The sequence below is a fragment of the Palaemon carinicauda genome, chromosome 22 (genome assembly GCF_036898095.1).
Source record: "Palaemon carinicauda isolate YSFRI2023 chromosome 22, ASM3689809v2, whole genome shotgun sequence".
In the NCBI taxonomy this organism is placed as follows: Eukaryota; Metazoa; Arthropoda; class Malacostraca; order Decapoda; family Palaemonidae; genus Palaemon; species Palaemon carinicauda.
This window is the reverse complement of record NC_090746.1, coordinates 49732096-49747095: the sequence shown is the minus strand read 5'-3', so window position 1 is coordinate 49747095 and position 15000 is coordinate 49732096. Positions and strand designations below refer to the sequence as shown.

The 15000-nt window shown below is 38.2% G+C and overlaps 1 protein-coding gene across 1 annotated transcript in view; it reads right to left on the bottom strand.

Moving 5' to 3' along the window:
• LOC137616434 (acetylcholine receptor subunit alpha-like 1) overlaps nt 1-15000 on the bottom strand; it is a 910421-nt gene that overhangs the window by 208687 nt on the left and 686734 nt on the right. The window contains exon 4 of the mRNA XM_068346182.1: nt 10950-11130. Within this exon, the coding sequence (XP_068202283.1) occupies nt 10950-11130 (181 nt within the window). The remainder of the gene's footprint in view (nt 1-10949; nt 11131-15000) is intronic.

The window sequence follows — 15000 nt, the reverse complement described above, 5'->3', positions numbered from 1 at the left end:
ATAATAATAATAATAATAATAATAATAATAATAATAATAATAATAATAATAATAATAATAATAATAATGATAAAAATAATAATAATAATAATAATAATAATAATAATAATAATAAAGATAATAATAATACCAGTACCAATCAGCTTCACTCATTATGTAAGCCCGTTCCCGCTTAAAAATAGGACCAATCAGCTTCACTCATCGTGTAAGACCCTCCCCACATAAAACCACTAGGGCTAATCAGCTTCACTCATCATGTAAGACCTTCCCCACATAAAACAACTAGGGCTAATCAGCTTCACTCATCATGTAAGACCTTCCCCACATAAAACCACTAGGCCTAATCAGCTTCACTCATCGTGTAAGACCCTCCCCACATAAAACAACTAGGGCTAATCATCTCCGCTCATCATGTAAGACCCTCCCCACATAAAACAACTATGGCTAATCAGCTTATCTCATCGTGTAAGACCTTCCCCATATATAAAAAACTAGGGCTAATCAGCTTCACTCATCGTGTAAGACCTTTTCCACATAAAACAACTAGGGCTAATCAAGCTTCACTCATCGTGTAAGACCTTTTCCACATAAAACAACTAGAGCTAATCAAGCTTCACTCATCGTGTAAGACCTTTCTCACATAAAAAAAATAGGGCTAATCATCTTCACTCATCGTGTAAGACCTTCCCCACATTAAACCACTGGGGCTAATCATCTTCACTCATCGTGTAAGACCTTCCCCACATAAAACAACTGGGGCTAATCATTTTCACTCATCGTGTAAGACCTTCCCCACATAAAACAACTAGGGCTAATCATCTTCACTCATCGTGTAAGACCTTCCCCACATAAAAAAAAACTAGGGCTAATCATCGTCACTCATCGTGTAAGACCTTCCCCACGTAAAACAACTAGGGCTAATCATCTTCACTCATCGTGTAAGACTTTCCCCACATTAAACCACTAGGGCTAATCATCTTCACTCATCGTGTAAGACCTTCCCCACATAAAACAACTAGGGCTAATCATCTTCACTCATCGTGTAAGACCTTCCCCACATAAAACATCTAGGGCTAATCAGCTTCACTCATCGTGTAAAACCTTCCCCACATAAAACATCAAGGGCTAATTAGCTTCACTCATCATGTAAGACTTTTCCCACATAAAACAACTAGGGCTAATCAGCTTCACTCATTATGTAAGGCATTTCCCATATAAAACAACAAGGGCTAATCAGCTTCACTCATCATTTAAGACCCTCTCCACATAAAACAACTAGGGCTAATCCGCTTCACTCATCATGTAAGACCTTTTCCACATAAAACAACTAGGGTTAATCAGCTTCACTCATCATGTAAGACCTTCCCCACATAAAACAACTAGGGCTAATCAGCTTCACTCACCATGTAAGATCTTTTCCACATAAAACAACTAGGGCTAATCATCTTCACTCATCGTGTAAAACCTTCCCCACATAAAACAACTAGGGCTAATCATCTTCACTCATCGTGCAAGACCTTCCCCACATATAACAACTAGGGCTAATCAGCTTCACTCATCATGTGAGTCATTTTTCACATAAAACATCAAGGGCTAATCCGCTTCACTCATCATGTAAGACCTTTCCCACATAAAACAACTAGGGTTAATCAGCTTCACTCACCATGTAAGACCTTCCCCACATAAAACAACTAGGACTAATCAGCTTCACTTATCGTGTAGGACCTTTCCCACATAAAACAACTAGGGCTAATCAGCTTCACTCACCATGTAAGATCTTTTCCACATAAAATAACTAGGGCTAATCAGCTTCACTCATCATGTAAGATCTTTCCCACATAAAACAACTAGGGCTAATCAGCTTCACTCATCATGTAAGACCTTCCCCACATAAAACAGCTAGGACTAATCAGCTTCACTCATCGTGTAAGACCTTTCCCACATAATACAACTAGGGCCAATCAGCTTCACTCATCATGTAAGACCTTCCCCACATAAAAAAACTAGGGCTAATCAGCTTCACTCATCGTGTAAGACCTTTTCCACATAAAACATCTAGGGCTAATCAAGCTTCACTCATCGTGTAAGACCTTTTCCACATAAAACAACTAGAGCTAATCAAGCTTCACTCATCGTGTAAGACCTTTCTCACATAAAAAAACTAGGGCTAATCATCTTCACTCATCGTGTAAGACCTTCCCCACATTAAACCACTGGGGCTAATCATCTTCACTCATCGTGTAAGACCTTCCCCACATAAAACCACTAGGGCTAATCAGCTTCACTCATCATGTAAGACCTTCCCCACATAAAACAACTAGGGCTAATCAGCTTCACTCATCATGTAAGACCTTCCCCACATAAAACCACTAGGCCTAATCAGCTTCACTCATCGTGTAAGACCCTCCCCACATAAAACAACTAGGGCTAATCATCTCCGCTCATCATGTAAGACCCTCCCCACATAAAACAACTAGGGCTAATCAGCTTATCTCATCGTGTAAGACCTTCCCCATATATAAAAAACTAGGGCTAATCAGCTTCACTCATCGTGTAAGACCTTTTCCACATAAAACAACTAGGGCTAATCAAGCTTCACTCATCGTGTAAGACCTTTTCCACATAAAACAACTAGAGCTAATCAAGCTTCACTCATCGTGTAAGACCTTTCTCACATAAAAAAAATAGGGCTAATCATCTTCACTCATCGTGTAAGACCTTCCCCACATTAAACCACTGGGGCTAATCATCTTCACTCATCGTGTAAGACCTTCCCCACATAAAACAACTGGGGCTAATCATTTTCACTCATCGTGTAAGACCTTCCTCACATAAAACAACTAGGGCTAATCATCTTCACTCATCGTGTAAGACCTTCCCCACATAAAAAAAAACTAGGGCTAATCATCGTCACTCATCGTGTAAGACCTTCCCCACGTAAAACAACTAGGGCTAATCATCTTCACTCATCGTGTAAGACTTTCCCCACATTAAACCACTAGGGCTAATCATCTTCACTCATCGTGTAAGACCTTCCCCACATAAAACAACTAGGGCTAATCATCTTCACTCATCGTGTAAGACCTTCCCCACATAAAACATCTAGGGCTAATCAGCTTCACTCATCGTGTAAAACCTTCCCCACATAAAACATCAAGGGCTAATTAGCTTCACTCATCATGTAAGACTTTTCCCACATAAAACAACTAGGGCTAATCAGCTTCACTCATTATGTAAGGCATTTCCCATATAAAACAACAAGGGCTAATCAGCTTCACTCATCATTTAAGACCTTCTCCACATAAAACAACTAGGGCTAATCCGCTTCACTCATCATGTAAGACCTTTTCCACATAAAACAACTAGGGTTAATCAGCTTCACTCATCATGTAAGACCTTCCCCACATAAAACAACTAGGGCTAATCAGCTTCACTCACCATGTAAGATCTTTTCCACATAAAACAACTAGGGCTAATCATCTTCACTCATCGTGTAAAACCTTCCCCACATAAAACAACTAGGGCTAATCATCTTCACTCATCGTGCAAGACCTTCCCCACATATAACAACTAGGGCTAATCAGCTTCACTCATCATGTGAGTCATTTTTCACATAAAACATCAAGGGCTAATCCGCTTCACTCATCATGTAAGACCTTTCCCACATAAAACAACTAGGGTTAATCAGCTTCACTCACCATGTAAGACCTTCCCCACATAAAACAACTAGGACTAATCAGCTTCACTTATCGTGTAAGACCTTTCCCACATAAAACAACTAGGGCTAATCAGCTTCACTCACCATGTAAGATCTTTTCCACATAAAATAACTAGGGCTAATCAGCTTCACTCATCATGTAAGATCTTTCCCACATAAAACAACTAGGGCTAATCAGCTTCACTCATCATGTAAGACCTTCCCCACATAAAACAGCTAGGACTAATCAGCTTCACTCATCGTGTAAGACCTTTCCCACATAATACAACTAGGGCCAATCAGCTTCACTCATCATGTAAGACCTTCCCCACATAAAAAAACTAGGGCTAATCAGCTTCACTCATCGTGTAAGACCTTTTCCACATAAAACATCTAGGGCTAATCAAGCTTCACTCATCGTGTAAGACCTTTTCCACATAAAACAACTAGAGCTAATCAAGCTTCACTCATCGTGTAAGACCTTTCTCACATAAAAAAACTAGGGCTAATCATCTTCACTCATCGTGTAAGACCTTCCCCACATTAAACCACTGGGGCTAATCATCTTCACTCATCGTGTAAGACCTTCCCCACATAAAACAACTGGGGCTAATCCTCTTCACTCATCGTGTAAGACCTTCCCCACATAAAACAACTAGGGCTAATCATCTTCACTCATCGTGTAAGACCTTCCCCACATAAAAAAAAACTAGGGCTAATCATCGTCACTCATCGTGTAAGACCTTCCCCACATAAAACAACTAGGGCTAATCATCTTCACTCATCATGTAAGACTTTCCCCACATTAAACCACTAGGGCTAATCATCTTCACTCATCGTGTAAGACCTTCCCCACATAAAACAACTAGGGCTAATCATCTTCACTCATCGTGTAAGACCTTCCCCACATAAAACATCTAGGGCTAATCAGCTTCACTCATCGTGTAAAACCTTCCCCACATAAAACATCAAGGGCTAATTAGCTTCACTCACCATGTAAGACCTTTCCCACATAAAACAACTAGGGGTAATCAGCTTCACTCATTATGTAAGGCATTTCCCATATAAAACAACAAGGGCTAATCAGCTTCACTCATCATTTAAGACCTTCTCCACATAAAACAACTAGGGTTAATCAGCTTCACTCATCATGTAAGACCTTCCCCACATAAAACAACTAGCGCTAATCAGCTTCACTCACCATGTAAGATCTTTTCCACATAAAACAACTAGGGCTAATCATCTTCACTCATCGTGTAAAACCTTCCCCACATAAAACAACTAGGGCTAATCATTTTCACTCATCGTGCAAGACCTTCCCCACATATAACAACTAGGGCTAATCAGCTTCACTCATCATGTGAGTCATTTTTCATATAAAACATCAAGGGCTAATCCACTTCACTCATCATGTAAGACCTTTCCCACATAAAACAACTAGGGTTAATCAGCTTCACTCACCATGTAAGACCTTCCCCACATAAAACAACTAGGACTAATCAGCTTCACTTATCGTGTAAGACCTTTCCCACATAAAACAACTAGGGCTAATCAGCTTCACTCACCATGTAAGATCTTTTCCACATAAAACAACTAGGGCTAATCAGCTTCACTCATCATGTAAGATCTTTCCCACATAAACAACTAGGGCTAATCAGCTTCACTCATCATGTAAGACCTTCCCCACAGACAACAGCTAGGACTAATCAGCTTCACTCATCGTGTAAGACCTTTCCCACATAATACAACTAGGGCCAATCAGCTTCACTCATCATGTATGACCTTCCCCACATAAAACAACTAGGACTAATCAGCTTCACTCATCGTGTAAGACCTTTCCCACATAATACAACTAGGGCTAATCAGCTTCACTCATCATGTAAGACCTTCCCCACATAAAACAACTAGGACTAATCAGCTTCACTCATCGTGTAAGACCTTTCCCACATAATACAACTAGGGCTAATCAGCTTCACTCATCATGTAAGACCTTCCCCACATAATACAACTAGGGCTAATCAGCTTCACTCACCATGTAAGATCTTTTCCACATAATACAACTAGGACTAATCAGCTTCACTCATCGTGTAAGACCTTTCCCACATAATACAACTAGGGCTAATCAGCTTCACTCATCATGTAAGACCTTCCCCACATAAAACAACTAGGACTAATCAGCTTCACTCATCGTGTAAGACCTTTCCCACATAATACAACTAGGGCTAATCAGCTTCACTCATCATGTAAGACCTTCCCCACATAATACAACTAGGGCTAATCAGCTTCACTCACCATGTAAGATCTTTTCCACATAATACAACTAGGACTAATCATCTTCACTCATCGTGTAAGACCTTCCCCACATAAAACAACTGGGGCTAATCATTTTCACTCATCGTGTAAGACCTTCCCCACATAAAACAACTAGGGCTAATCATCTTCACTCATCGTGTAAGACCTTCCCCACATAAAAAAAAACTAGGGCTAATCATCGTCACTCATCGTGTAAGACCTTCCCCACGTAAAACAACTAGGGCTAATCATCTTCACTCATCGTGTAAGACTTTCCCCACATTAAACCACTAGGGCTAATCATCTTCACTCATCGTGTAAGACCTTCCCCACATAAAACAACTAGGGCTAATCATCTTCACTCATCGTGTAAGACCTTCCCCACATAAAACATCTAGGGCTAATCAGCTTCACTCATCGTGTAAAACCTTCCCCACATAAAACATCAAGGGCTAATTAGCTTCACTCATCATGTAAGACTTTTCCCACATAAAACAACTAGGGCTAATCAGCTTCACTCATTATGTAAGGCATTTCCCATATAAAACAACAAGGGCTAATCAGCTTCACTCATCATTTAAGACCTTCTCCACATAAAACAACTAGGGCTAATCCGCTTCACTCATCATGTAAGACCTTTTCCACATAAAACAACTAGGGTTAATCAGCTTCACTCATCATGTAAGACCTTCCCCACATAAAACAACTAGGGCTAATCAGCTTCACTCACCATGTAAGATCTTTTCCACATAAAACAACTAGGGGTAATCATCTTCACTCATCGTGTAAAACCTTCCCCACATAAAACAACTAGGGCTAATCATCTTCACTCATCGTGCAAGACCTTCCCCACATATAACAACTAGGGCTAATCAGCTTCACTCATCATGTGAGTCATTTTTCACATAAAACATCAAGGGCTAATCCGTTTCACTCATCATGTAAGACCTTTCCCACATAAAACAACTAGGGTTAATCAGCTTCACTCACCATGTAAGACCTTCCCCACATAAAACAACTAGGACTAATCAGCTTCACTTATCGTGTAAGACCTTTCCCACATAAAACAACTAGGGCTAATCAGCTTCACTCACCATGTAAGATCTTTTCCACATAAAATAACTAGGGCTAATCAGCTTCACTCATCATGTAAGATCTTTCCCACATAAAACAACTAGGGCTAATCAGCTTCACTCATCATGTAAGACCTTCCCCACATAAAACAGCTAGGACTAATCAGCTTCACTCATCGTGTAAGACCTTTCCCACATAATACAACTAGGGCCAATCAGCTTCACTCATCATGTAAGACCTTCCCCACATAAAAAAACTAGGGCTAATCAGCTTCACTCATCGTGTAAGACCTTTTCCACATAAAACATCTAGGGCTAATCAAGCTTCACTCATCGTGTAAGACCTTTTCCACATAAAACAACTAGAGCTAATCAAGCTTCACTCATCGTGTAAGACCTTTCTCACATAAAAAAACTAGGGCTAATCATCTTCACTCATCGTGTAAGACCTTCCCCACATTAAACCACTGGGGCTAATCATCTTCACTCATCGTGTAAGACCTTCCCCACATAAAACAACTGGGGCTAATCATCTTCACTCATCGTGTAAGACCTTCCCCACATAAAACAACTAGGGCTAATCATCTTCACTCATCGTGTAAGACCTTCCCCACATAAAAAAAAACTAGGGCTAATCATCGTCACTCATCGTGTAAGACCTTCCCCACATAAAACAACTAGGGCTAATCATCTTCACTCATCATGTAAGACTTTCCCCACATTAAACCACTAGGGCTAATCATCTTCACTCATCGTGTAAGACCTTCCCCACATAAAACAACTAGGGCTAATCATCTTCACTCATCGTGTAAGACCTTCCCCACATAAAACATCTAGGGCTAATCAGCTTCACTCATCGTGTAAAACCTTCCCCACATAAAACATCAAGGGCTAATTAGCTTCACTCACCATGTAAGACCTTTCCCACATAAAACAACTAGGGGTAATCAGCTTCACTCATTATGTAAGGCATTTCCCATATAAAACAACAAGGGCTAATCAGCTTCACTCATCATTTAAGACCTTCTCCACATAAAACAACTAGGGTTAATCAGCTTCACTCATCATGTAAGACCTTCCCCACATAAAACAACTAGCGCTAATCAGCTTCACTCACCATGTAAGATCTTTTCCACATAAAACAACTAGGGCTAATCATCTTCACTCATCGTGTAAAACCTTCTCCACATAAAACAACTAGGGCTAATAATTTTCACTCATCGTGCAAGACCTTCCCCACATATAACAACTAGGGCTAATCAGCTTCACTCATCATGTGAGTCATTTTTCATATAAAACATCAAGGGCTAATCCACTTCACTCATCATGTAAGACCTTTCCCACATAAAACAACTAGGGTTAATCAGCTTCACTCACCGTGTAAGACCTTCCCCACATAAAACAACTAGGACTAATCAGCTTCACTTATCGTGTAAGACCTTTCCCACATAAAACAACTAGGGCTAATCAGCTTCACTCACCATGTAAGATCTTTTCCACATAAAACAACTAGGGCTAATCAGCTTCACTCATCATGTAAGATCTTTCCCACATAAACAACTAGGGCTAATCAGCTTCACTCATCATGTAAGACCTTCCCCACAGACAACAGCTAGGACTAATCAGCTTCACTCATCGTGTAAGACCTTTCCCACATAATACAACTAGGGCCAATCAGCTTCACTCATCATGTATGACCTTCCCCACATAAAACAACTAGGACTAATCAGCTTCACTCATCGTGTAAGACCTTTCCCACATAATACAACTAGGGCTAATCAGCTTCACTCATCATGTAAGACCTTCCTCACATAAAACAACTAGGACTAATCAGCTTCACTCATCGTGTAAGACCTTTCCCACATAATACAACTAGGGCTAATCAGCTTCACTCATCATGTAAGACCTTCCCCACATAATACAACTAGGGCTAATCAGCTTCACTCACCATGTAAGATCTTTTCCACATAATACAACTAGGACTAATCAGCTTCACTCATCGTATAAGACCTATCCCACATAATAAAACTAGGGCTAATCAGCTTCACTCACCATGTAAGATCTTTTCCACATAAAACAACTAGGACTAATCAGCTTCACTCATCGTGTAAGACCTTTCCCACATAATACAACTAGGGCTAATCAGCTTCACTCATCATGTGAGATCTTTTCCACATAAAACAACTAGGACTAATCATCTTCACTCATCGTGTAAGACCTTTCCTACATAATACAACTAGGGCTAATCAGCTTCACTCATCATGTGAGATCTTTTCCACATAAAACAACTAGGACTAATCAGCTTCACTCATCGTGTAAGACCTTTCCCACATAAAACAACTAGGGCTAATCAGCTTCACTCATCATGTAAGACCTTCCCCACATAAAACAACTAGGACTAATCAGCTTCACTCATCGTGTAAGACCTTTCCCACGTAATACAACTAGGGCTAATCAGCTTCACTCACCATGTAAGACCTTTCCCACATAATACAACTAGGGCTAATCAGTTTCACTCATCATGTAAGACCTTCCCCACATAAAACAACTAGGACTAATCAGCTTCACTCATCGTGTAAGATTTTTCCCACATAATACAACTAGGGCTAATCAGCTTCACTCATCATGTGAGATCTTTTCCACATAAAACAACTAGGACTAATCAGCTTCACTCATCGTGTAAGACCTTTCCCACATAAAACAACTAGGGCTAATCAGCTTCACTCATCATGTAAGACCTTCCCCACATAAAACAACTAGGACTAATCAGCTTCACTCATCGTGTAAGACCTTTCCCACATAATACAACTAGGGCTAATCAGCTTCACTCATCATGTAAGACCTTCCCCACATAAAACAACTAGGACTAATCAGCTTCACTCATCGTGTAAGACCTTTCCCACATAATACAACTAGGGCTAATCAGCTTCACTCACCATGTAAGATCTTTTCCACATAAAACAACTAGGGCTAATCAGCTTCACTCATCGTGTAAGACCTTTCCCACATAAAACAACTAGGGCTAATCAGCTTCACTCATCATGTAAGACCTTCCCCACATAAAACAACTAGGACTAATCAGCTTCACTCATCGTGTAAGACCTTTCCCACGTAATACAACTAGGGCTAATCAGCTTCACTCACCATGTAAGACCTTTCCCACATAATACAACTAGGGCTAATCAGTTTCACTCATCATGTAAGACCTTCCCCACATAAAACAACTAGGACTAATCAGCTTCACTCATCGTGTAAGATTTTTCCCACATAATACAACTAGGGCTAATCAGCTTCACTCATCATGTGAGATCTTTTCCACATAAAACAACTAGGACTAATCAGCTTCACTCATCGTGTAAGACCTTTCCCACATAAAACAACTAGGGCTAATCAGCTTATCTCATCATGTAAGACCTTTTCCACATAATACAACTAGGGCTAATCAGCTTCACTCACCATGTAAGACCTTTCCCACATAAAACAACTAGGGCTAATCAGCTTCACTCATAGTGTAAGACCCTCCCCACATAAAACCACTAGGGCTAATCAGCTTCACTCATCATGTAAGACCTTCCCCACATAAAACAACTAGGGCTAATCAGCTTCACTCATCATGTAAGACCCTCCCCACATAAAACCACTAGGGCTAATCAGCTTCACTCATCATGTAAGACCTTTCCAGCATAAAAAAATAAGAACAGTGAGCTTTACTAAATATGCAAGACCTTTTCCGCTTAAAAAAGAAAAAAAACTAGGATCAATCAGCTTCACTAAGTACGTGAGATTTTAATAGCTCAGAATGACACGAACCAATAACAGCCGTCGCTAAAAGGAGCAAGGGGAAGGGGGGAGGTCACAAGCATGAACTAAATACTGCCACCACCTACCTGAAAACCATCGTAGGTCCAAGACCCGAACTTCATGACGCAGGTCTGTTCGTCGAAGGGAAAGTACTCGACATCGATTTCGCAGGAGGACTTGTAAATGGCGGGAGGCTTCCACTCGACCAAGCCATTCCAAGCCAGCGTCGCCTTCGTCGACAAGGTCACCTCGAAGTTGCCGTCAGCACTACAAGGGTTCGGAGGTGGGAGGCAGTTGGTACAGATAGATGAGGGAGGGGGGAGGTAGGGAGAGGCAAAAATGGAGTGGAATACCAAATAAGCCAGGTTTTAAAACAACGTAAGGAACCAAAAATAGAAATACGAAAGAAAAAGTACGAACGAAAGAATAATTCACGTACCAGAAATAAGGATAATAGTAGAATAAATTATTTCAATCAATATAAATGAAAATACATATTTATAAAAATAATATTCAATATCGAGAAAAATCACCCAATAATAATAATAATAATAATAATAATAATAATAATAATAATAATAATAATAATAATAATAACAAATCATAGGAAACATGAGGTAGGAGGAACAAATTGAAGGTGGGGGGGGGGGGGGGAGAGAAGAGAAATTACGTATTATTACTTCTACAAATACATAGCTCTACAGCATTATGATCTACGGAACAAGAAAAGGTTGCGTATAATCTTACAACTAATATTGAATATCTTTACATAATTAATAAATTTGTGTATACTCTGGTAATGACATATAAGAGGTCAAGCCATCTTGAATAATCTCGTGGTTAACAATACAAAGTAAAATGAATAACTTTGACATGAATAAAACCTTGAATTATAAAATAAAACACTTTTGTGTTTTCACTGTCATTGTTAATGCGCAACCAAGTCTCTTAATATTTATAATACAATTGTATGCCTCTAAAGCACTTTATTCTAATTAAGACCATAAAAATGACACGCATTACAAAGGGAAAAATCCATTTTAAAGAGAAGGTAACAGTCGAAAGGCACCCTGAAGAAAACCACGAGTTTACCCTTAAACCACAATGGCTGGGTTCAATGACCTTTACACCTTACACCCTTAATAAAGCTGAACCCTTTACACCTTACATCCTTAATAAAGGTTATTTCCGAAATAGGTGGTAAACTCCCTTCCTTATGAGGAAAAATTCAACAGGTTAATCAGGCGATGTCACTTGACATCAAATTTGCGACGGCATTAGCCGTTCGCCAAGTGGTCCTAACCTTCACTTTACAGATTGCTCGTAAAACAACAACAATAAACACATCCGTGTAGTATTCCACTTTTATTCCAAGGGGTCGTTGGGACGGGCAATCCAATATTTTTTATCTAGATTAAACCTGATAAGAAACCAGAAAAAAAACAACAATAATTTTTTTTAGTTTTTTATGAACATGAAAACATAGGAAATGATAAAAGTTTTTTTTTTGAGATGGTCCTATGTCAAATATTGTAGGATTGTCAGTGCAAATTACATTTCCAATAGGATTTCCTTCGTATACAATGTGTCATGGTTTATAGTTTCATGCGTATATATATATATATATATATATATATATATATACATATATATATGTATATATATATATATATATATATATATATATATATATATATATATATATATATATATATATATATATTTATGTTTCGATGGCTGACACATGCCATAAATGTTAGTGTAAAGACTTGATTGCAGTCGTTTATTGGTGACATCATGGAACCATTACATACTCAAACATATATATATATATATATATATATATATATATATATATATATATATATATATATATATCGACGATGATACTAAATTTGTCCTCGTGATGCTCCCACGAGTGAGGATATCAAAACATAACTCCCTTATGATCTTAATACCGATGAGAAAGGGACCAAGTTATTGACAGATACTGCATATCAATTGCATCTAGAGTAAGAAAAACTATGTACATATCAAAATACTACGTTCAGCTGCAGCTATACATTCCAGGCAAAATAATATTAAGCAACAACAGTAATCTTAATGGACTAGTGTACGCGACCAGTCAAAGATTACGGCTAAATATTTCTATCGATATGCACACACGCAGATTCAACCCTTCCCACAGGATACTGTTGTTTCCGAGCGTACCTCTCGGAGTAATCCCTCTCATCATGGTATAACTATTCCCTCTCCACCTACCAGTGGGACAGGGAGAGGCCGAGTAGTCATACGTGGTAATGCTGCTCACCACAATAAGACAAATATATATATATATATATATATATATATGTATATATATATATATATATATATATATATATATATATATATATATATATATATGTATATATATACACACATATATATATATATATATATATATATATATATATATATATATATATATATATATATATATATATATATGTGTGTGTGTGTGTGTGTGTGTGTGTTTGTGTGGGAGCTAGGACAATTCGCCGTAAACAAACTTGCCGTAGGACAATTGATTGTAAGACTTTTCGCCGTAAGAAAACTTGCCGTATGAATATTTTGCCGCAAGGACATTTCACCGTAAAATGTATATTTTAATTTTTAGCTTATTTCTTTTAGAGATCAATGTAACTATATTCATATAGTTATCTTCAAGTATATATATATAAATTTTCATTGATATTCATGCATCCATTTGATAATAATTATATATAAGAAAAGGATAAAAAAAATGAAGACCACACACTTTATCTAAAATGTTTTCTAAAAAAAAAAATCAAAGCTAAAAATCAGGTAAGTTCATAGCAATTGCTCGTAAATAATGTTGTTTTGCATTTTGATCATAACCTCTGACAATACCATGTATGAGCTTATAAAATTTTTCTTGTTGTTTCTTGACTGCTCTTTCACCTCTTTCTGCATCGATTTTCTTCTTTTTAGAAAGATATTCTTCTATTTTTAATACATTGATGAGTTTCCATAAATTTGGATGCGTATTGGTCACAGATGCTTGAAGCGCATTATGGAACCCTTCTACTCCATTGTTGGTATTAGCCAGCTGATCTAGGGTTCTTTGATAAAAATTCCAAAGTTCGATAGGAAAAGTTGGAGAAACTCTATATCCACGAGGTCCCCTCCCTCTCTCTCCCCCAATATAATGAGTTTCAAAATATGCAACTAGTTCTTGTGGTAAGTCATCGTCATCAACGAACTCAATAAATGCATCGATGATGTCTGAAGGCGGTATGAATGCAAGTGCCATAAGGCACTTTACTTTTGTATTAAAAGGACAATCACTTTGATATCGAACCTTAAGCCCAATATCTGTCACTTTTCTGTAAACATTCTTGCAGAAATGAAAATAACTCGATTAAATCTTTAACCTTTATAAAAAACGTATTGTAAGATTACTTAGTCTTATTTGGAGGGAGACCGTAAACTCTCTTTCTCTCTCTCTCTCTCTCTCTCTCTCTCTCTCTCTCTCTCTCTCTCTAATCTATACATGACAAAGCATATACATTTTACGGCGAGATTTCCTTGCGGCAAAATATCCGTACCGAATTTTTTCTTACGGCAAAATGTCTTGCAATCAATTGTCCTACGGCAAATTTGTTTACGGCAAATTGTCCGGTCTCCGTTTGTGTGTGTGTATAGCCAGACACTTGCCATTTATCATATAGGGGAGATTACAGCGGTCAGCTATAGATTCGGCTGTCTTTTGCCCTTCAACAGAGCACAACTGGTGTTTTGTGTCAGTAATCAAAATGGCAAGAGTAAACAGAATTAGAAACCTCAAAATCTAGAAAAATATCGTTTCAATGAACACAGCTAAAAATTCATACTTGTAATCAATGTAAGGATGATTACAGAAAAAAAATCGCTTCTTTATACGTTTTCTGTTTAAATAGTTAATTGCATGAATTAAAGATATTACATTCTGCAATAAAAGACCCCCTTTAGCTATAAGGGCAATAAACCATACAATGCCACTATAATGTTTTATATATACACACACACACACACACACACACACACACACATATATATATATATATATATATATATATATATATATACCATTAC